This window comes from Cherax quadricarinatus, chromosome 71 (genome assembly GCF_038502225.1).
Source record: "Cherax quadricarinatus isolate ZL_2023a chromosome 71, ASM3850222v1, whole genome shotgun sequence".
In the NCBI taxonomy this organism is placed as follows: Eukaryota; Metazoa; Arthropoda; class Malacostraca; order Decapoda; family Parastacidae; genus Cherax; species Cherax quadricarinatus.
In genome coordinates this window covers 12735415-12759842 of record NC_091362.1, presented here as the reverse complement: position 1 = coordinate 12759842, position 24428 = coordinate 12735415, and the positions used below count along the sequence as shown (strand labels likewise).

Below are 24428 nucleotides of genomic sequence, written 5' to 3'. Positions count from 1 at the left end.
GCTGAGCCTGTTTACACGTTTCCCACATTACTTAGAGTGGGAGGAAGGGGGGAAATGTAGACGAAGTTTCGACCCTGCCCACGATCATTATCAGGTTTAACAGAGACGTACTAAGATGTTCCTCCTGCCGCTACGCTCACCCTCTCCCGTACATCAATTGAAACATCAATTTGGCATTTATGCATGAATGAATACATCAACATACACTAAAACGATGTTCTGATATCGTTTGGACATCAATAAACGTTTGGACATCAATAAACGTTTGGACATCAATAAACGTTTGGACATCAATAAACGTTTGGACATCAATAAACGTTTGGACATCAATAAACGTTTGGACATCAATAAACTTTGGACATCAATAAACGTTTGGACATCAATAAACGTTTGGACATCAATAAACTTTTGGACATCAATAAACGTTTGGACATCAATAAACTTTTGGACATCAATAAACGTTTGAACATCAATAAACTTTTGGACATCAATAAACGTTTGGACATCAATAAACATTTGGACATCAATAAACGTTTGGACATCAATAAACTTTTGGTCATCAATAAACGTTTGGACATCAATAAACGTTTGAACATCAATAAACTTTTGGACATCAATAAACGTTTGGACATCATTAAACTTTTGGTCATCAATAAACGTTTGGACATCAATAAACGTTTGAACATCAATAAACTTTTGGACATCAATAAACGTTTGGACATCAATAAACGCATCAATAAGATGTTTACATGACAGCAAACACATCGACGATAAGTTTATATGTAAAAATTGCACCAAAAAGATGTTTATACATCAGTAAATAATTATTACGATATTTATACATCAGTTATAACAGTGTTTATAAATCAATGATTATAACGATACTTATACATCAATAAATGCACTAATGCAATGTTTATACATCAATAATTATACGATATTTATATATATCAGTGCACATTACGATGTTTATAATATATATATATATATATATATATATATATATATATATATATATATATATATATATATATATATATATATATATATATATATATTATTTTATTATCAATATGTGCATCAATGCGCCATTTATTCATCAATAATACATCAACTCGATGTGTACACATTAATACATCAATATGGCAGCATTTCACACTCTCATCAACAACATTACTCTACTGATGGGGAAGCTCTAAGCCTGTAACGGCCCCAGCGCGCCTGTGAAGGAGGAAGGAGTTAGTCAAGACTGATACGAGGAGGGAGAAAGTGGCTCTAATTTCTATAATTTAGAGCTCTAGGAGCTCTAGAGCTCTAAGCAGTCAGGAGGAATCTCAGTATCTCTCCTTAAATCTTCTAAATTTACTTTTCCGTCGACCGCAGATAATATTATGAAGGAGGGAGTACACTTGATGCCCTAGGGTACACCTGATGCCCTGGGGTACACCTGATGCTCTAGAGTACACTTGATGCACTGGAGTACATCTGATGCCCTGGGGTACACCTGATGCCCTTGGGTACACCTGATGCCCTAAGAATAAGGGTAGCTGGTGCCCCAGACACAAGACAGTGAAAGTATTGGAGTGAGGTAACTCGGTGTGTTTACACTGCAGCCTGGCTCAAGACGCAAGTCACTGCCGGGAGTCGTGGCTCCAGACACCACCATACCACCACCATAACATCACACCACTGGCATAACACCTTCACACTACCTCCACAACACCACATCGCTGTTATAACACCTCCAAACCTCCTCCACAACACCATACCGCTGTCATAATGCCTAGGCAACATGTGTCTCAAATCTCAAATGTAACCTACTCAACATTCTCCACCTGACTTTCCACCCTACAAATACTCATGTATTATTCACTTAAGTAGATCTGTTTATGACTTGGTAAAGCCCATTATGTGGGCGAAACGTTATCATTAAAGGATAGTATTATACTGCATTTGTGTTTGTTTCTCCATCATGTCGGTATTTTATACCATTTATCTCCACTTAGACCTGGAGTTGCGGCATCAGGATGAAACGTCCGAAAACAGGACTTACAGCTCCGTGAGACTGAACCCGTGGGCCGCAAATATCGAACCGGGTTCCTCCGTCTTGTTGTGGTTTATAGGGACACTGACAACTTGCCCAGTAGCGAGCCTGAACCTGGTTCCTCCGTCTTGTTGTAGTTTATAGGCCCACTGACAACTTGCGCCGAAGCGGCCTGAACCTGGTTCCTGATACACAAAGCGGAGGACCTAAAAATCTCAACTTCCGATGCTAAATATTTAACAGATAAAGATATTTTCAACCAAAGTAATTAAGATAAGCGACTTCTACATATGTTACTGGTTCCAGGGATCACTATTCCCGCTGCCCTGCCTCAGACCAGCACTTCTAAATTAGAAAGGAAATATTTCAAAGAATAAAGACTAGCGAGAAATACATACCCCTCAGAAATAAGAATAAGTATGTAGTGAATATGTGTAAAAGGTAAGAATTATCAGCAACCATACACGTTCCTAAAACAAGAAAAAGAGACCAGCGATCCTGCCAGTGTGCAAAACTTATAAACAGGCTGGAAGTTCATGGATTAAACCTGGTCACACCCGCATTCTGTTGCTCCTCTATATCGTACGATAGTTACACTGTGGGAACACACTCTATCACAACCCTTTTGCAGAGGATGGGATTCGTATTTCAAGCGATGAAATCTGTCAGAATGAGGCTGGGAAACTTCTGTAAGGCAAATGAGGTTACCGTCAAGAATTTCCCTGTAGTTGACTTTGCAAGCAGCAGACAAGCCTGCCCCAAGGTCGGGCTGCTGGAGTAGGAAAACTCTTGCAACACATTAAAGGTATATCATTAAAGGTGGGTGCGGCAGTTACAGCAGCTTCACAGGTTCTGTACAAGGTACAAAGTATGTCAGCACCGACAGTCTTGGAACTGTAAACACATGTACAGTATTGAGTACGTTTTGACCGCTAGTGGGGCTAAACGTTTCATCAATCAAATGTGGGAAATACTGCACATGTGTCTTGACCGCCTGACAGAACTGGAGTTACTATTACTTGGGAATTTCCTTTACACTCGTACAGTAAAGATGAGATTATATGAATCCACGATGTGTTTGCTTCTTTACTGACGAAACGTTTTGCCTTTTCAGCAGACACCAGACGCCTTGGAAAACTAGACATAGAGCGATCAGTCCCTCAGCCTGGAGAATAAACGACAGAGGTGGTAAGTCCCTCAGCCTCCTGTTGTACATTCGTTGCAGGATTCAAATTATTATTATTATTATTAGTAGTAGTAGTAGTAGTAGTATTAGTAGTAGTAGCAGCAGCAGCAGCAGTAGTAGTAGTAGTAGTAGTAGTAGTAGTAGTAGTAGTAGTAGTAGTAGTAGTAGTGGTGGTAGTAACAGTAGTAGCAGTAGTAGTAGCAGAAGTAGTAACAGAAGTATTATTATTATTATTATTATTATTATTATTATTATTATTATTATTATTATTATTATTATTATTATTATAGGTGATGTGACGGCTACACAGGAGGAGAGAGTGACGGGAGAGTGGCTACCCTGCTTGAAAGAGAGAGTGTTTCTCCAGTGTCAACACCAGTCTTGTTTACCTTGCCTGTGCCTCACTAAGACTCCCAACACTCACTCCACCACCTTTACTCTCTGTTTACCTGATTTGGGAGATTGTTTGCCTTTGAATTGCCCAAGACCCTCCTTTTTTCCTCCCCTGAATCCATATTTGAGTAACGACGCCCTGAGATTAATTGAACGCCTGAGAACAGACTGGAGTTAATTAGGTCACACAGACATTGACCCCTGGGCAGAGGGTGCCTGGGTCACGACCTAATTACCACGTACTGTATGTGAACATAATAAACATAGGAATAGAGGGACACTGCAGTAAACCTTCTGGCCCATGTTAGGTAGGTCCTTCTCGCACAAATCTTGCTTGAATACGACCTGCCTTACTCTAATTTAAAATTAAATGTTTAATACAGGCGAGGAATGAGACATCTAAATGAGACATTGAAATTTTTATTTCCTCAATGAAGGTTCCCAGATGTTTGTTTTCTAAAACTTAATGCGATGTAGAAAACTCAAAATTCACGAGGGAAAAAAAGGGGAAAAAACGAAAATTGGAAAACCTAGAGAAATTTTAGTAACTTTTCAATTCAGTTTAGCAAAAGAAAGTTTGAGATTATATCAGAATCCTGGAGTGATGACACTGAGAGAACTGAATCCTGGAGTGATGACACTGAGAGAACTGAATCCTGGAGTGATGACACTGAGAGAACTGAATCCACTGAGAGAACTGAATCCTGGAGTGTTGACACTGAGAGAACTGAATCCTGGAGTGTTGACACTGAGAGAACTGAATCCTGGAGTGATGACACTGAGAGAACTGAATCCTGGAGTGATGACACTGAGAGAACTGAATCTTGGAGTGATGACACTGAGAGAACTGAATCTTGGAGTGATGACACTGAGAGAACTGAATCTTGGAGTGATGACACTGAGAGAACTGAATCTTGGAGTGATGACACTGAGAGAACTGAATCTTGGAGTGATGGCACTGAGAGAACTGAATCCTGGAGTGTTGACACTGAGAGAACTGAATCCTGGAGTGATGACACTGAGAGAACTGAATCCTGGAGTGATGGCACTGAGAGAACTGAATCCTGGAGTGATGACACTGAGAGAACTGAATCCTGGAGTGATGGCACTGAGAGAACTGAATCCTGGAGTGATGGCACTGAGAGAACTGAATCCTGGAGTGATGACACTGAGAGAACTGAATCCTGGAGTGATGACTGAGAGAACTGAATCCTGGAGTGATGGCACTGAGAGAACTGAATCCTGGAGTGATGACACTGAGAGAACTGAATCCTGGAGTGATGACTGAGAGAACTGAATCCTGGAGTGATGGCACTGAGAGAACTGAATCCTGGAGTGATGGCACTGAGAGAACTGAATCCTGGAGTGATGACACTGAGAGAACTGAATCCTGGAGTGTTGACACTGAGAGAACTGAATCCTGGAGTGATGACACTGAGAGAACTGAATCCTGGAGTGATGACACTGAGAGAACTGAATCCTGGAGTGATGACACTGAGAGAACTGAATCCTGGAGTGATGACACTGAGAGAACTGAATCCTGGAGTGATGACACTGAGAGAACTGAATCCTGGAGTGATGACACTGAGAGAACTGAATCCTGGAGTGATGACACTGAGAGAACTGAATCCTGGAGTGATGGCACTGAGAGAACTGAATCCTGGAGTGATGAGAGAACACTGAGAGAACTGAATCCTGGAGTGATGGCACTGAGAGAACTGAATCTGAGTGAGAACTGAGAGAACTGAATCCTGGAGTGATGACACTGAGAGATGGCACTGAATCCTGGAGTGATGACACTGAGAGAACTGAATCTTGGAGTGATGACACTGAGAGAACTGAATCGTGGAGTGATGACACTGAGAGAACTGAATCCTGGAGTGATGACACTGAATCCTGGAGTGATGGCACTGAGAGAACTGAATCCTGGAGTGATGGCACTGAGAGAACTGAATCCTGGAGTGATGGCACTGAGAGAACTGAATCCTGGAGTGATGGCACTGAGAGAACTGAATCCTGGAGTGATGACACTGAGAGAACTGAATCCTGGAGTGATGACACTGAGAGAACTGAATCCTGGAGTGATGACACTGAGAGAACTGAATCCTGGAGTGATGGCACTGAGAGAACTGAATCCTGGAGTGATGGCACTGAGAGAACTGAATCCTGGAGTGATGGCACTGAGAGAACTGAATCCTGGAGTGATGGCACTGAGAGAACTGAATCCTGGAGTGATGGCACTGAGAGAACTGAATCCTGGAGTGATGGAGTGATGTCACTGAGAGAACTGAATCCTGGAGTGATGGCACTGAGAGAACTGAATCCTGGAGTGATGGCACTGAGAGAACTGAATCCTGGAGTGATGGCACTGAGAGAACTGAATCCTGGAGTGATGACACTGAGAGAACTGAATCCTGGAGTGATGACACTGAGAGAACTGAATCCTGGAGTGATGGCACTGAGAGAACTGAATCCTGGAGTGATGGCACTGAGAGAACTGAATCCTGGAGTGATGGCACTGAGAGAACTGAATCCTGGAGTGATGGCACTGAGAGAACTGAATCCTGGAGTGATGGCACTGAGAGAACTGAATCCTGGAGTGATGGCACTGAGAGAACTGAATCCTGGAGTGATGGCACTGAGAGAACTGGATCCTGGAGTGATGGACACTGAGAGAACTGAATCCTGGAGTGATGGCACTGAGAGAACTGAATCCTGGAGTGATGGCACTGAGAGAACTGAATCCTGGAGTGATGGCACTGAGAGAACTGAATCCTGGAGTGATGGCACTGAGAGAACTGAATCCTGGAGTGATGGCACTGAGAGAACTGAATCCTGGAGTGATGGCACTGAGAGAACTGAATCCTGGAGTGATGGCACTGAGAGAACTGAATCCTGGAGTGATGGCACTGAGAGAACTGAATCCTGGAGTGATGAGAGAACTGAATCCTGGAGTGATGACACTGAGAGAACTGAATCCTGGAGTGATGGCACTGAGAGAACTGAATCCTGGAGTGATGACACTGAGAGAACTGAATCCTGGAGTGATGACACTGAGAGAACTGAATCCTGGAGTGATGACACTGAGAGAACTGAATCCTGGAGTGATGGCACTGAGAGAACTGAATCCTGGAGTGATGGCACTGAGAGAACTGAATCTTGGAGTGATGGCACTGAGAGAACTGAATCCTGGAGTGATGACACTGAGAGAACTGAATCCTGGAGTGATGACACTGAGAGAACTGAATCCTGGAGTGATGACACTGAGAGAACTGAATCCTGGAGTGATGGCACTGAGAGAACTGAATCCTGGAGTGATGACACTGAGAGAACTGAATCCTGGAGTGATGGCACTGAGAGAACTGAATCCTGGAGTGATGGCACTGAGAGAACTGAATCCTGGAGTGATGGCACTGAGAGAACTGAATCCTGGAGTGATGACACTGAGAGAACTGAATCCTGGAGTGATGACACTGAGAGAACTGAATCCTGGAGTGATGACACTGAGAGAACTGAATCCTGGAGTGATGACACTGAGAGAACTGAATCCTGGAGTGATGACACTGAGAGAACTGAATCCTGGAGTGATGGCACTGAGAGAACTGAATCCTGGAGTGATGGCACTGAGAGAACTGAATCCTGGAGTGATGGCACTGAGAGAACTGAATCCTGGAGTGATGACACTGAGAGAACTGAATCCTGGAGTGATGACACTGAGAGAACTGAATCCTGGAGTGATGACACTGAGAGAACTGAATCCTGGAGTGATGACACTGAGAGAACTGAATCCTGGAGTGATGACACTGAGAGAACTGAATCCTGGAGTGATGGCACTGAGAGAACTGAATCCTGGAGTGATGGCACTGAGAGAACTGAATCCTGGAGTGATGGCACTGAGAGAACTGAATCCTGGAGTGATGACACTGAGAGAACTGAATCCTGGAGTGATGACACTGAGAGAACTGAATCCTGGAGTGATGGCACTGAGAGAACTGAATCCTGGAGTGATGGCACTGAGAGAACTGAATCCTGGAGTGATGGCACTGAGAGAACTGAATCCTGGAGTGATGGCACTGAGAGAACTGAATCCTGGAGTGATGGCACTGAGAGAACTGAATCCTGGAGTGATGGCACTGAGAGAACTGAATCCTGGAGTGATGACACTGAGAGAACTGAATCCTGGAGTGATGACACTGAGAGAACTGAATCCTGGAGTGATGACACTGAGAGAACTGAATCTTGGAGCGATGGCACTGAGAGAACTGAATCTTGGAGTGATGGCACTGAGAGAACCGAATCCTGGAGTGATGACACTGAGAGAACTTACCTGGAGTGATGACACTGAGAGAACTGGAGTGATCACTGAGAGTTAATCCTGAGTGATGACACTGAGAGAACTGAATCCTGAGTGATGACTGAGAGAACTGAATCCTGGAGTGATGGCACTGAGAGAACTGAATCCTGGAGTGATGGCACTGAGAGAACTGAATCCTGGAGTGATGAGAGAACTGACTTGGAGTGATGACACTGAGAGAACTGAATCTTGGAGTGATGGCACTGAGAGAACTGAATCTTTGAGTTATGGCACTGAGAGAGAACTTAATCTTGGAGTGATGACACTGAGAGAACTGAATCCTGGAGTGATGGCACTGAGAGAACTGAATCCTGGAGTGATGGCACTGAGAGAACTGAATCCTGGAGTGATGGCACTGAGAGAACTGAATCCACTGAGAGAACTGAGTGATGGCACTGAGAGAACTGAATCCTGGAGTGATGGCACTGAGAGAACTGAATCCTGGAGTGATGGCACTGAGAGAACTGAATCCTGGAGTGATGGCACTGAGAGAACTGAATCCTGGAGTGATGGCACTGAGAGAACTGAATCCTGGAGTGATGGCACTGAGAGAACTGAATCCTGGAGTGATGGCACTGAGAGAACTGAATCCTGGAGTGATGGCACTGAGAGAACTGAATCCTGGAGTGATGACACTGAGAGAACTGAATCCTGGAGTGATGGCACTGAGAGAACTGAATCCTGGAGTGATGGCACTGAGAGAACTGAATCCTGGAGTGATGGCACTGAGAGAACTGAATCCTGGAGTGATGGCACTGAGAGAACTGAATCCTGGAGTGATGGCACTGAGAGAACTGAATCCTGGAGTGATGGCACTGAGAGAACTGAATCCTGGAGTGATGGCACTGAGAGAACTGAATCCTGGAGTGATGGCACTGAGAGAACTGAATCCTGGAGTGATGACACTGAGAGAACTGAATCCTGGAGTGATGACACTGAGAGAACTGAATCCTGGAGTGATGACACTGAGAGAACTGAATCCTGGAGTGATGGCACTGAGAGAACTGAATCCTGGAGTGATGGCACTGAGAGAACTGAATCCTGGAGTGATGAGAGAACACTGAGAGACTGAGAGAACTGAATCCTGGAGTGATGGCACTGAGAGAACTGAATCCTGGAGTGATGGCACTGAGAGAACTGAATCCTGGAGTGATGGCACTGAGAGAACTGAATCCTGGAGTGATGACACTGAGAGAACTGAATCCTGGAGTGATGACACTGAGAGAACTGAATCCTGGAGTGATGACACTGAGAGAACTGAATCCTGGAGTGATGACACTGAGAGAACTGAATCCTGGAGTGATGGCACTGAGAGAACTGAATCCTGGAGTGATGACACTGAGAGAACTGAATCCTGGAGTGATGACACTGAGAGAACTGAATCCTGGAGTGATGGCACTGAGAGAACTGAATCCTGGAGTGATGGCACTGAGAGAACTGAATCCTGGAGTGATGACACTGAGAGAACTGAATCCTGGCACTGAGAGAACTGAATCTTGGAGTGATGGCACTGAGAGAACTGAATCTTGGAGTGATGGCACTGAGAGAACTGAATCTTGGAGTGATGGCACTGAGAGAACCGAATCCTGGAGTGATGACACTGAGAGAACTGAATCTTGGAGCGATGGCACTGAGAGAACTGAATCTTGGAGTGATGGCACTGAGAGAACTGAATCCTGGAGTGATGGCACTGAGAGAACTGAATCTTGGAGTGATGACACAGAGAACTGAATCTGACCGCATCAGTTCAAGTTCCGTAATAAAGAATAAAAGTCACAGTTCCGTGGCCGAAACAATACCGTGAGTGAAACAATACCGTGAGTGAAACAATACCGTGAGTGAAACAATACCGTGAGTGAAACAATACCGTGAGTGAAACAATACCGTGAGTGAAACAATACCGTGAGTGAAACAATACCGTGAGTGTAACAATACCGTGAGTGAAACAATACCGTGAGTGAAACAATACCGTGAGTGAAACAATACTGTGAGTGAAACAATACCGTGAGTGAAACAATACCGTGAGTGAAACAATACCGTGAGTAATGGTGACTTTAGCCTCCGTCACGGTGGACCTGAGGTTGACACTCTGGCAACAAGTCCGCTTCACCCACCCTATCAGATCGCAAAAGCTTACCATTCAGGTGCTAACCAAACCCCTGCTACCTGAGTGTCGGCCTACACTCTTACAACCCCTCTCACACCCACACCCCACTCCACACTACCCCACTCCACACTACCCCACCCCACACGACCGCAAACCCCACCCCGCCCCCACCCTCCAAAGAGGTATATAAAAGCCCAATATACTATAATTAACGATTACTTTTATAGCCCAGACGTAATTACATCTTCCGGTGGTGGAATCGTAACAAGGAGTGTTGTGTAACAGTGGAATCGTAACAAGGAGTGTTGTGTAACAGTGGAATCATAACAAGCAGTGCTGTGTAACAGTGGAATCATAACAAGCAGTGCTGTGTAACAGTGGAATCATAACAAGCAGTGCTGTGTAACAGTGGAATCATAACAAGGGGTGTTGTGTAACAGTGGAATCATAACAAGGGGTGTTGTGTAAGCTGTCGTTGTAATCCAGGTACAGGCAACACCAGCTGATGGTATACTACGCTAGTTTACAAGGAACTCGTGGTAGGTGTTACTGGTTCATCTTTCACAGACGCTAGCGTGTTCGGTTGTCCTTTACACAAATAGTCCTGTCAGGTGTCTTAGTCCTGGTTATATTTCTATTCACATAAGAATATAAAAAGGAACACTGCATCAGGCCTATTGGCCCATGCAAGGCAGGTCCAAGTCACCTACCAGCTTATGCCACTGACCCAACCTAGTCAGGTCCAGATCACATCCACTTAAGGAAGGAGCATAGCATCAGACCTATTAGCACAAGCTAGTCAGGTCCAACTCACACCCATCCACATCCACTCATGTACTTATCCAACCTGTTTTTAAAACTACACAACGTTTTAGCTTCTATGACCGTACTCGGGATTTTGTTCCACTCATCCACAACTCTATTACCAAACCAGTGCTTTCCTATATCCTTCCTGAATCAGAATTTTTCCAACTTAATTAAAACCATTGCTGCAAGCCCTGTCTTGGCTAGATATTTTTAGCACACTATTTACATCGCCTTTATTTATTCCTGTTTTCCATTCATACATTTCAATCATATCCCCCCTAATTCTACGCCTTTCTAGAGAGTGCAGATTCAGGGCCCCCAGTCTGTCCTCATAGGGAAGATTTCTGATACATGGGATCAACTTTTTCATCCTCCTTTGTACGTTTTCCAGTGAATTTATATACATTCTGTAATATGGTGACCAGAACTGAGCAGCATAGTGTAAATGAGGCCTAATCAAGGATATATAGAGTTGAAGAACAACCCGAGGACTTCTATTATTCATGTTTCTTGATATGAAGCCAAGGAATTTGTTCTCTTTATTGTGAACATTTATGCACTGTTGTCATAGTGTCAGATTACTGCTAACCGGAACTCCTAAATCCTTTCTCTCTTTAACCGAATATATTGATTTCTTAACTGCCCCTCTCCTCTCTTGATTCGCCTATGTATGCCTCTCTTTTGACCAGTTACCGGAATACCTTTTTTTCAGTTTATCGTCATAGGCTCTAATCGTTAAAAATTACTAGTGATGTGACCTGATCTCGTCCTTTCCATCTTTCTCTTAACCTATCTTCTGTAATTTTCTTTACCCTTTCTGTCTTCTGACTTTCTCCTTACTTTCTTAAGTGTTCCTCTTTCCGTTTCTGCTATTCCTGTTAAAAGTTTAGTCGATCTAACAAAGATGTGTATCAATTTAAATTGATTTTCTACTGGGAAGTCTTTCTACAGACAGTACTTGGCATGGCTATGGGTTCACCACTTACTGAGGTAGTGGGTAATCTGACGTAGTGGGTAATCTGACGTAGTGGGTAATCTGACGTAGTGGGTAATCTGACATAGTGGGTAATCTGACGTAGTGGGTAACCTTGAAGTAACAAAGGTCCCAGGAACGAAATATTCTTTAATAAATATGTCCTAGTGTTTCTTCATGTAAGTAATTTATAGATGGAACAAAAAGATTTGTACCAATCATCCCCATGAGTATGACATGGTTAAGCTAGGTGGACGGTGTTCCGGTAATTGCGCAATGCTCTCCAAACTCAACGACGTGGATCTGTCTATCAGATTTACCATGTGGGAGGAGGAACAGGATGATAAACTTTCCTTCCTGAGCATCCTGCTGTGCAGATCCGGAGATAACTTTACGTTTAAAGGCTATCGGAAGCCAGCCAATAAAGATGATTTGTTGCGCTTTTACTCACTGTGATACTGAAGCAGGAGAGGTTTGGTTCTTCCTTGGTGTTTACAAGATTGTCAGAGTTCTTAGTGGAGGGTTCTTACACTTGTCAGGTGTTCATTTTCCCATCTTGTCAACGACTGCATGAGGTGAACCTGACCCCTAATCAACACTGCCAGAAGAGATCACATGCATCTTCATGTCCTTGTATTTGCTGGGGGTTGAATTCAAACAACAATTTATCTGCCCAGTCCTCCAGTTTGTCCAGATCTTTTTGCAGCCTCTTCCCGTCCTCCTCTGTTTTTATTCTCCTCATTAGCTTTACATTAACAGCCAGGGATACATCTGACTCAATTCCCTCTGGTAAGTCATTACCAGAAACCAGAAACAGTACCGGTCCTACTACCCATCCTTTTGGTACCCTGCTTGTCACAGTTTCCCATTCTGACGCCCTTCCCGGACAATCCCTCTGGAGAACTCGTTGATCCACCGTAGAACGTTCTTTCATTATTTTTGCAGGCACCTCAAGTTTTTGCCCCAGTCTTATGGAACTGCCTCAGATACCTTCATCCAGTCTTTGAAAATGCATTGCACCTAGCCCTCTCCCTTGTCTTACTTCTGCTAAAAAACTATGGTGCGGGTGAGGTTAGAACCCAGGGCAAATGAGTCGTAAAACTTGCCATGGGTTCTAGCTCCTCCCGTACAGTGGGTTGTTTGCAACTGTGTTATTACGATTTCGTGAGTCGCTTCCGTTACTTTGTCAAAAAAATCCAACAGGTTGGTAAGACGAGATTTACCATCTCTTATTTCATGTTGGTCACTGTGAAACTACTTCTCTCCCAGTGTTCTACCACTCTCCTGTCTGTGAAGACGCAACCAGAACTCAACAACCAGATGAAAACAATGAACCAGAGTTCAACAACCAAGTGAAGACAAAACCAGAGCTCAACAACCAAGTGAAGACACAGAGCCAGAGCTCAACAACCAAGTGAAGGCAAAAAAAGCAGAAGACTAGAGAGTGAGCGTGAGTGAGGTCGCTGCTTCCTCTTCAGTCATAACCAGATCAGAACCTGAAGGAGGCTGGAGGGCCGGTGGCACCAATAACACCGGCTGATGAGAGCTCTTCAAGGGTCATTGTGGCGATGAAATCTATTGAGGCGAGGCTCTTGAAGCCTCTCGAAGTGGAGGACCCGCACCGCCTTCTTCAGCCTTACCTCCCTCAGCTCACCTCTCTGCCATCTGCCTTCTACCTGTCTGCCATCTGTGTGCCTCCTGCCTTCCACCTGACTGCCATCTGTGTGCCTCCTGCCTTTCACTTGACTGTCATCTGTGTGCCTCCTGCCTTCTACCTGACTGTCATCTGCGTGTCTCCTGCCTTCCACCTGACTGCCATCTGTGTGCCTCCTGCCTTTCATTTGATTGTCATCTGTGTGCCTCCTGCCTTTCACTTGACTGCCATCTGTGTGCCACCTGTCATTCACTTGACCGATATCTGAGTGTCACCTGCCTTCCACCTGACTGCCATCCGTGTACTTTCTTTCATCCGTTAGGATTTACTGCCACGGTCTGACACACAAGACCTTCTACGTCAATGATCCAAGAAAGATATTCCCTCTATCCAATAACCCCAGCCCCTTCTACGTCAATGGTCCAAGGATGGTATTCCCTCTATCCTATAACCCCAACCCCTTCTACTTCAATGATCCAAGGATGGTTCCCTCTATGAGTGCAGAACATGTCCTCTCTCTTTTAATAATATAGGTAGAGTTACTGACAGTATGCTAGGGAAAAAATGACACACGTGCAACTAATGCGATATTTTATTGTGGCAACGCTTCGTTTTTTCAAGCTTGACAACATAATATGACCGCTATTAGAGCCGACGCTTTACATGATCAACGCTCAGTCACATCGTGGCCCGACGAAGCTTTACACACACGCTGATCACTAAAGCCCTTTTCTCCGCTCAGAATGGCCTATCGTTTCTATTTCTGCCTGATCAAATTCCATCTTCTAGCTTATGAAGGCGCTATTCCTCTACTCTAAATACCTTTCCATCGCTTGTAACTGCCTCTGATCAGAGACAGTTCCAGTCTCCAGAACCAAACATGACCAGAGGCAGTTCCGGTCTCCAGAACCAAACCCGGCCAGAGGCAGTTCCGATCTCCAGAACCAAACCCGGCCAGAGGCAGTTCCGGTCTCCAGAACCAAACCTGACCAGAGGCAGTTCCAGTCTCCAAAACCAAACTCGGCCAGAGGCAGTTTCCGGTCTCAAGAACCAAACCCGGCCAGAGGCAGTTCCGGTCTTCAGAACAATTCATCTTCACGTGAGGACACAACGAGGCCGCACTACAGTCATATTTCCACTTACGGAGCTCATAATTGTTAATGTATTCACGGGAGAACTGAGAGATTACAGAACTTACTGCCTCCATATTTTTCCTGTGTACCGACCGTGAGATTTTCACTCCGTGATTTTTGCGGGACAAGAATTTCTAAGGAGCGTATCAGCAGCATTGTGTCGAGATGTGTGCGTCACTCTTCCAAGAATAGTGCCGCTAGTCCAGGAATAGTGCCACTAGTCTAAGAATAGTGTCACTAGTTCAGGAATAGTGTCAGTAGTAAAGAAAGTGTCATTAGTCCAAGAATAATGCCATTAGTTCAGGAATAGTGCCACTAGTCCAGCAATAGTGCCACTAGTCCAGCAATAGTGCCACTAGTCCAGCAATAGTTCCATTAGTCCAACAATAGTGCCACTAGTCCAGGAATAGTGTCACTAGTCCAGGAATATATCAACTGCTCCAAGAATAGTGCCACTGTTCCAAGAATAGTGCCACTGTTCAAAGAATAGTGCCACTGTTCCAAGAATAGTGCCACTGTTCCAAGAATAGTGCCACTGTTCCAAGAATAGTGCCACTGTTCCAAGAATAGTGCCACTGTTCCAAGAATAGTGCCACTGTTCCAAGAATAGTGCCACTGTTCCAAGAATAGTGCCACTGTTCCAAGAATAGTTCCATTACTCCTAAAATAGTTCCATTGTTGATAAAGGTTCATTACGCGGTTACCGACTTCCGTAGCGACCTTGTTAGTGTGTGTGTGTGTGTGTGTGTATGTGTGTGTGTGTGTGTGTGTGTGTGTGTGTGTGTACTCACCTAATTCACCTAATTGTGGTTGCAGAGGTCGAGACTCAGCTCCTGGCCCAGCCTCTTCACCGACCGCTACTAGGCCCTCTCTCCCCCTGCTCCATGAGCTTTATCATACCTCGTCTTAAAACTATGTATAGTTCCTGCCTCTACTACATCGCTTGCCAGACTATTCCACTTCCTAACTACTCTATGACTGAAGAAATACTTCCTAACATCCCTAAAACTCATCTGAGTCTTCAGCTTCCAATTGTGACCCCTTGTTTCTGTGTCCCATCTCTGGAACATCCTGTCTCTGTCCACCTTGTCTATTCCACGCAGTATTTTGTATGTCGTTATCATGTCTCCCCTGACCCCCTCCCTGTCTTCCAGTGTTATCAGACCGATTTCCCTTAACCTTTCTTCATAGGGCATTCCCCCTAACTCTGAAACTAGCCTTGTTGCAAACCTTTGCACTTTCTCTAATTTCTTGACGTGTTTGACCAGGTGTGGGTTCCAAACTGGTGCTGCGTACTCCAGTATGGGCCTGACGTACACAGTGTATAAAGTCTTGAACGATTCCTTACTGAGGTACCGGAATGCTATTCTCAGGTTTGCCAAGCGCCCATATGCCGCAGCAGTTATCTGGTTAATGTGTGCTTCTGGTAATGTACTCGGTATTATACTCACCCCAAGATCTTTCTCCTTGAGTGAGGTTTGCAGCCTTTGGCCTCCTAGTCTATACTCTGTCTGCGGTCTTCTTTGCCCTCCTCCGATCTTCATGACTTTGCATTTGGCGGGGTTAAATTCTAGGAGCCAGTTTCTGGACCACGCATCCAGCCTGTCCAGGTCTCTTTGTAGACCTGTTTGGTCCCCGTCTGATTTAATTCTCCTCATTAACTTCACGTCATCTGCAAACAGGGACACTTCTGAGTCTATCCCTTCCGTCATGTCGTTATGTGTGTGGACTCACCTAATTGTGGTTGCAGGGGTCGAGACTCAGCTCCTGGCCCCGCCTCTTCACTGATAGCTACTGTGTGTGTTTGTTTGTGTGTGTGTGTGTGTGTGTGTGTGTGTGTGTGTGTGTGTGTGTGTGTGTGTGTGTGTGTGTGTGTGTGTGTGTGTGTGTGTGTGTGTGTTTGCACATCAGTGTGTGGCGTCGGTGTGTGCACATCTGTGTGTAGTGTCAGTGTGTGCACATCTATGTGTGGTGTCAGTGTGTGCACATGTGTGTGGTGTCAGTGTGTGCACATCTGTGTGGTGTCAGTGTGTGCACATCTGTGTGTGGTGTCAATGTGTGCACATCTGTGTGTGGTGTCAGTGTGTGCACATCTGTGTGTGGTGTCAGTGTGTGCACATCTGTGTGTGGTGTCAATGTGTGCACATCTGTGTGTGGTGTCAGTGTGTGCACATCTGTGTGTGGTGTCAGTGTGTGCACATCTGTGTGTGGTGTCAGTGTGTGCACATCTGTGTGTGGTGTCAGTGTGTGCACATCTGTGTGTGGTGTCAGTGTGTGCACCTCAACTCCAGTTCACCAAAATTATTATACTACATTCAGCTGGAAGCGCTTATACCAGTAGGGGTCATACAGCGCTTGAGTGATCAAGCGCCTTGGATCAAGAACCTCATACCAGCATCACTACCTCTTGAAGATTTACGTCTCCCTCTTCTTGTGTTGCCGGTGCCACTGAGATCTCTTCGTGGATTTCCTCGTCATTGTGAGCTCTCCTCCTTCCTTCATCAGTCAGTTTATCAGGTTCTTTACAGTCGTTGAGGTAGTTTTAGATCAGATTTGGTCTTGGCTACTATGCCAGTTTCAAATTGTGTCTCAGCTTATCTCCCTCACTCTTCCGTATTCGTATAAGAACATAAGAATGGAGGAACACTGCTGCAGGCCTACTGGCCCATGCAAGGCAGGTCCTTCTCAAAACCAACCATTCTCACCCACCTATATGTCTGATTGCTTCTCTGTTCTCGTCTGTTCTGTTCTGTTCTCTCTCTCTCTCTCTCTCTCTCTCTCTCTCTCTCTCTCTCTCTCTCTCTCTCTCTCTCTCTCTCTCTCTCTCTCTCTCTCTCTCTCTCTCTCTCTATTTTTACACAGGGTTTGACAAGGTTAAGGATCCCTAGCTTTATTGACAAGCTATTTACAGGTTAAGGATTCTTAACTTTATTGACAAGCTAAGAGCTCTTACCTACATCAGCTCATTTGAAAGCATTTTTATTGTTATGAGACATACAAGTAGGGAACAGGATGAAGTTGGAGCCATCTGTGGGCCAGCATTTTCATTTGATCAACTGACTTGATCTCGTTGACATCATTATGCTGTACGAATGTATTCCATACTCGATGGAAATATAAACACAAATGCAGTATAATGTGTTTATGTTTATATTTCCATTGTGTCGGTATTTTATACCATTTATTTCCATCGTTCCATACTCGAGTCATCCTGGGTATATATAATCTCAGATGATCTCTCTAGTTTTCCTACGCTCCTATGTTTCTCTTTTTTGTCTCACTGTATATCTGGCTCTCTACGTGTCTGCTATTGCACCTTCTGGGTATCAAGTTCTCCTCTTCCACCCGACACTTTCCAGCGAAGTACTCCATCACCTCAACTCCTCACTTTGTTTCCAGCTCTTTTCCCACTGCGCTGCGTCCAGGAGTTCCTTTATCTCTGCCAAGTTTCCTTTTCTGAAGTCTGGCTTCTCACCCCTTCCCCCACAAGAAGGTCTTGGTCAAGGGCCAGAAACGTTTTCTAAATCTGTGGCAATGTTTACCGGAGAGGGAGGTTATGGCGATGGAAATCACTGGTATAAAATATCGACACGATGGAAAAATAAACACAAATACAGTATAATATTATTTTTTTTACTATGTTTCGCCCACACAGTGAGCTTTATCATGTCACACGCAGATCTGTTTGTGACTTGATAAAGTCCACTGTGTGGGTGAAATGTAATCAATAAGGGATCGCATTAAACTGCACTTGTGTCTGTTTTTCCAAGATCATGGGTCGTCCTGAGGCAGTGTCCAGCCCTGCCAGGGTACTGTCCAGCCCTGCCAGGGTACTGTCCAGCCCTGCCAGGGTACTGTCCAGCCCTGCCAGGGTACTGTCCAGCCCTGCCAGGGTACTGTCCAGCCCTGCCAGGGTACTGTCCAGCCCTGCCAGGGTACTGTCCAGCCCTGCCAGGGTACTGTCCAGCCCTGCTAGGGTACTGTCCAGCCCTGCCAGGGTACTGTCCAGCCCTGCCAGGGTACTGTCCAGCCCTGCCAGGGTACTGTCCAGCCCTGCCAGGGTACTGTCCAGCCCTGCCAGGGTACTGTCCAGCCCTGCCAGGGTACTGTCCAGCCCTGCCAGGGTACTGTCCAGCCCTGCCAGAGTACTGTCCAGCCCTGCCAGGGTACTGTCCAGCCCTGCCAGAGTATTGTCACTTTATGTTCTGTTGTCCTAGTGTTTGCTCACGTGTTTCTTTAAATCATTTGTGGGTGACCACTGTTACCAAGATTCGTGCCACATCCGTGCAGAAAGAACAACAATGGTACAACTTGCTCACCATAGGTTGTTCCACCTGTTTGTATGCTCAATGAACAACAACAGTAACAGTACACAGATTATCCGCACATAGGAGAGAGAAACTTATGACGACGTTTCGGTCCGACTTGGACCATTAACTAGTCTCACTAACACACGACGGTGAGAGAACCAGTATACAGGGTGGTGTTTCAAAGAGATGGACCAATTTCAAAGTAGTTTGCTTTGAAATTAGGTCAGTATGAAACACCCTGTATATAGGAGAGGGAACAAGGAGGGTAACTCTTGTGTTCACGTAGTAACAACACGCTGAACCATACCCCCGGCCGGGATTGAACCCGCGGTCATAGAGTCTCAAAACTCCGGCCCGTCGCGTTAGCCACTAGACCAGCTAGCCACAATAAGATTCATCCAACTCATCAACAACACGCTGTATTGTTACTACATGAAGATAACAGAATCACACGAAGATGTGCTGAGTCTTCACCTGAACTACTGTGAAACACTGTAGAACAGTGGCAGGTTCCCCTTGTCTACCCTCATCATTCACTTTAACTTAATACAGTATTTACTTCAAGCATAACGGGAGCCAGTAGGCCTTCAGCTGTGCCCCTCTGATACCCTGCTGCCTAGTCCTCCACCTGACCTTAGACACTCAGTCTACTATTTAAGATGTATTGGTCTCGAGTTTTCACTGGCCTTGATGATGTTAACCCAATATCAACATTCCTGTGAGTGAAAGACTTCCCTGAATTTGGTATCTTCTTACCACTTGTCAGCACTTGCACTCTGCTGTCGCACACGACACTTGACATTACCTCAGACTGTGATGAAGTGTTCACCTGCTGACTATCAGAATGTTCACTCCAGGAGTAATGAAGTTTCTGAACTCCTTTTATGTTCAATTAAGAGTCAAAGAAAGTTTAGTAATTGTGACCTCCATGGCTCACAAAATCGTAATAACACGAATGTAAACAAACCACGGAACCGGTGGAAGTTTGAATCTATAGCGAATGACTTACGCATTGGCCTGGAGTATTACGACTGACTGGCAATGGGTTCAAATCCCACCTGTTCCGTGGCTTGTGTCCAGTCTGACTGAGGAACGTGTGATATAACGTCGGCAATGTTTTGAAAACGAAAATGTGTTAGGCATCGCATCCCCTAAAACTCAATAACACCAAATTTCTAAAAGATATATAATAATAATCATACAGCCGTTCACACGACGATAAAACACCGAATATTCCTAATGACTGACAAAAAAAAATGAAGCTCGATTGCCGGATGATGCTAAATCGCATTGAGGATCACTAATAAAAGCTTGGATAGTGTGTGTACTCACGTTGTGAGGAGGATCTGCGAATGATGTTCTCCAGGAAGGTGTTCTGAGGGGCGACCAGGCCCCTCCTGCCCCCCGGCATGACGGGGGAGCGTCACTGCTCTGACGCTCTCACCCCGCCCACACTCCTACTACCGTCCCCTGAAACACAAACATATTATATATATATATATATATATATATATATATATATATATATATATATATATATATATATATATATATATATTGTTAATGGGTGTGAAGATCGTCGACCTCTAAGATTTGTGTACCAAGTTACAAAATAAATATATCTAGTTGGGAAATAAAAAAGATGGGGTGGTGGGAGAAGTGGAATATTCAAATGACTTCAGGGAGACGTCCAAATATTTTTCCTCGAAGTCCTGTGGGTCCCCACAATTTGCACTCGAGGTGGACCCTATCTGGAATAAAAACTATTTGGAGAGAGAGAGAGAGAGAAAGACATAGACTAAGATATACAGTACAAGGATTGTATTGCCTGAGAGGCAAGATTTATTGACAAGCTGACAAGTGTGGTGGAAAGACACTGTCTGCAGTGCAAACTTTAAAACTTACATTCTGCTCTAAGCAGAGCTTCAGCAGGTCAATACGAGGAACATGATATATACAGAGAGTGAGAAAAGAAGAGGATGGATGACAGAACATGGACGGTGGTGAGGTGTGTGCTTGTCACCTACACTTCACTCTGTGTTACCCAGCTAACATTAGTTTGCACAGTGTTGTTGCCACACTGATTCTTTCTGTGTGATGGCACTGAGATAAATTGTTCAAAGAACGGGGAAGTTGTTACATTAGACACATGTGCAACACTTGGATGTCTTAATTAAGGAAACGTTTCGCCACGCAGTGCCTTCATCAGTCCAATACAAAGAAGAGAGGTGAATCCAGGCTAAGACTGATTACCTCAAAATACTAATCTTCACTACTCTTCCTTGTATTGGAGTAATGAAACCATCGCCTGGCGAAACGTTTCCTTAATAAAGATACCCAAGTGTTGCGATGCTACTGTTGTTCTGAATGTGACAACACAGAGCCTCAACACTAAAGTCCTGGAGAACAACTACACATGTACAACACACAACCTTAACAACTCATGCATAGATTTTACACTCACGAAGCCACACTAAGGAGGTCAACAGGACAGAATCAAACAGCATTCAGTGCAGCAAGACCATTGACCTAAATTAGGTCACAGTAGTAAACACAACGCAGGTGACACATACACTTCACTGATACAGATTTATGTCACGTCTACACTGATGAGAAGTTAGGATTTTTTCCAACTATGTTATTATAATTGCAGTCTTCCTTATGTGATGACACCGCCGCCTCCTATTCCTCCTCCTCCTCCTCCTCCTCCTATTCCTTCTTCTATTCCTCCTATTCCTCCTCCTCCTCCTCCTACTGGTAGTTACAATAGTACACTACCACTGCAACTACCAACACTAGTCAGACTGTTCTGCAGGAACTAGTAGTACACTACTACTGCAACTACCAACACTAGTCAGACTGTTCTGCAGGAACTTGTACTACACTACTACTGCAACTACACCAGCACTAGTCAGACCATCCTGCAGGAACTAGCAGACAAATAGTCACTACAAACAACCATCTCATAACATCTACAACAGCAACCACAAAAACAAAGACAAAAACAATAAATTTTAGGGTTATAAATGGCTTGGTAATACCAACGAGATGTGAACAAAGGCACCAAATTCATTATTAAACGTCCCTTATTAAGTGTCCAGAGTTAAATGCCCCTTATTAAATGCCCCTCATTAAATGTCCCTAATTAAATGTCCCTTATTAAATGTCCCTAATTAAATGTCCCTTATTAAATGCCCCTCATTAAATGTCCCTAATTAAATGTCCCTTATTAAATGTCCTTAATTAAATGTCCCTTATTAAATGTCCCTAATTAAATGTCCCTAATTAAATGTCCCTTATTAAATGTCCCTAATTAAATGTCCCTTATTAAATGTCCCTAATTAAATGTCCCTAATTAAATGCCCTCACAATACCTTTTAATGTCAACGGATAAAATCGCATCACGTTGAGAGAACAACGATGACCAACCAGAGTCAGCATGAATACCGGGATGAGTACTGGGAATTTTACCTGAATGAATACCTGGATGAATACCTGGATGAGTACCTGGATGAGTACCGGGATGAGTACCTGCATGAATACCTGGATGAGTACCTGCATGAGTACCGGGATGAGTACCTGCATGAATACCTGGATGAGTACCTGGATGAATATCTGATTGAGTACCTGGTTGAGTACGTGGATGAATACCTTGATGAGTACCTGCATGAGTACCTGAATGAGCACCCGGATGAGTATCTGGATGAGTACCTGTTGAGTACCTGGATGAATACCTGGATGAGTACCTGGATGAATACCCGGATGAGTACCTGGATGAGCCCTTGAATGAGTACCTGCATGAATACCTGGATGAGTACCTGGACGAGTATCGGTATGAATACCCGGATGAATACCTGGATGAATACCTGGATGAGTGCCTGGATGAATACCTGGATGAGTACCTGGATGAATACCTGGATGAGTACCTGGATAAATACTTAGATGAGTGCCTGGATGAGTACCGGATGAATACCTGGATTAGTACCTGGATGAATACCTGGATGAGCACCTGGATGAGTATCTGGATGAATACTGGGATGAGTACCTGGATGAGTACCTGGATGAGTATCTGGATGAATACCGGAATGAATACTGGGATGAGTACCTGGATGAGTACCTGGATGAATACTTGGATGAGTATCGGGATGAGTACTTGGATGAGTAACGGGATGAATACCTAGATGATCACCTGGATGAATACTTGAATGAGTATTGGGATGAGTGCTTGGATGAATACCTGGATGAGTACCTGGATGAGTATCTGGATGAGTACCTGGATGAGTATCTGGATGAGTATCTGGATGAGTACCTGGATGAGTGCCTGAATGAGTACCTGGATGAGTATCTGGATGAGTACCTGGATGAGTATCTGGATGAGTACCTGGATGAGTGCCTGAATGAGTACCTGGATGAGTGCCTGAATGAGTACCTGGATGAGTACCTGGATGAATACTGAACACACCCGCTGAACACACAATCAGGATGAGACTGGCTAATATGGCTATTTTTTGGGGGGGCACAAACTAGTCCAGTTACGGGATTAAAGATAAATATTTTATCAATATTGTTTTTAGATCTCTCTAGCGTGATAACGAAGCTGCAAATGATAGGTAGCGGAAGTTAGTGCGACTTAATAAATGATTCAGATTAATGTAATTACGGGATTTAGTAATTCAGATTTATATTTGTGAGTAGCGCTGAACCCGTATGTGAGAGAGAGAGAGAGAGAGAGAGAGAGAGAGAGAGAGAGAGAGAGAGAGAGAGAGAGAGAGAGAGAGAGAGAGAGAGACTAACCGTACTGCTTATTATTAGAACAATCACACATCAAAACGTGAGAAATAACAAATATTTTGACGCAAACTGGAAACAGTCTTAAGACTAATAAGACAAAATAAAGGGTAACCCTTACGCATGCAAACAAAGCAAGTGGTCACGCAAACAAACGCAAGCAAAAGGAAGAGCATTCCAGCACACAGTGGGATGGGTGGAGTGCCTAATTCCGGCACTGCAAGAAGCCATGTGGCACTCTACTGTAGGAGAGACGGAGCCTGGAAGTAGAGGAGGAGGAAATGAGATGAGAGGCACTGCAGTGGATTAGAGAATAACCTCCGGGTGAGCAGGCAAAATCTACAGTATAATCAGCACTTGAGAGGAAATTCATGATGACGACCCTTCGGTCTGTCCTTGGCCATTGTCAAGCCACAAATGAAAGATGAAAAGCAAGGAAGTCCCGAAGACAGGACGGAAGGAGGGAGAAGTAGTAATAGCTGCAGTAACAGTAGAAGTAGTAGCAATAGTATTAGTAGTAGTAGTTGTAGAAATAGTAATAATAGTAATAATAATAGTAGTAATAGTTGTAGCAACAGTAGAATAAGTAGCAATAGTGGTAAAAGTAATAATAGTAGTAGAAGCAATAATAATAGTATGAGTAATAATAGCAACAGGTGTACTAACAGTAGCAGCAGTA

The 24428-nt window shown here is 44.3% G+C and overlaps 1 protein-coding gene across 7 annotated transcripts in view; it reads right to left on the bottom strand.

Annotated features, from left to right (window-relative positions):
- Nucleotides 1-20431, bottom strand: part of LOC128700302 (potassium voltage-gated channel protein eag) — a 480722-nt gene extending 460291 nt beyond the window's left edge. For all 7 annotated transcript variants that reach the window (XM_070100036.1, XM_070100042.1, XM_070100037.1 and 4 more), the window contains exon 1: nucleotides 20294-20431. In XM_070100036.1, coding sequence (XP_069956137.1) covers nucleotides 20294-20372 — 79 coding nt within the window. In that variant the 5' untranslated portion in view covers nucleotides 20373-20431. The remainder of the gene's footprint in view (nucleotides 1-20293) is intronic.
- Nucleotides 20432-24428: the final 3997 nt, after the last annotated feature.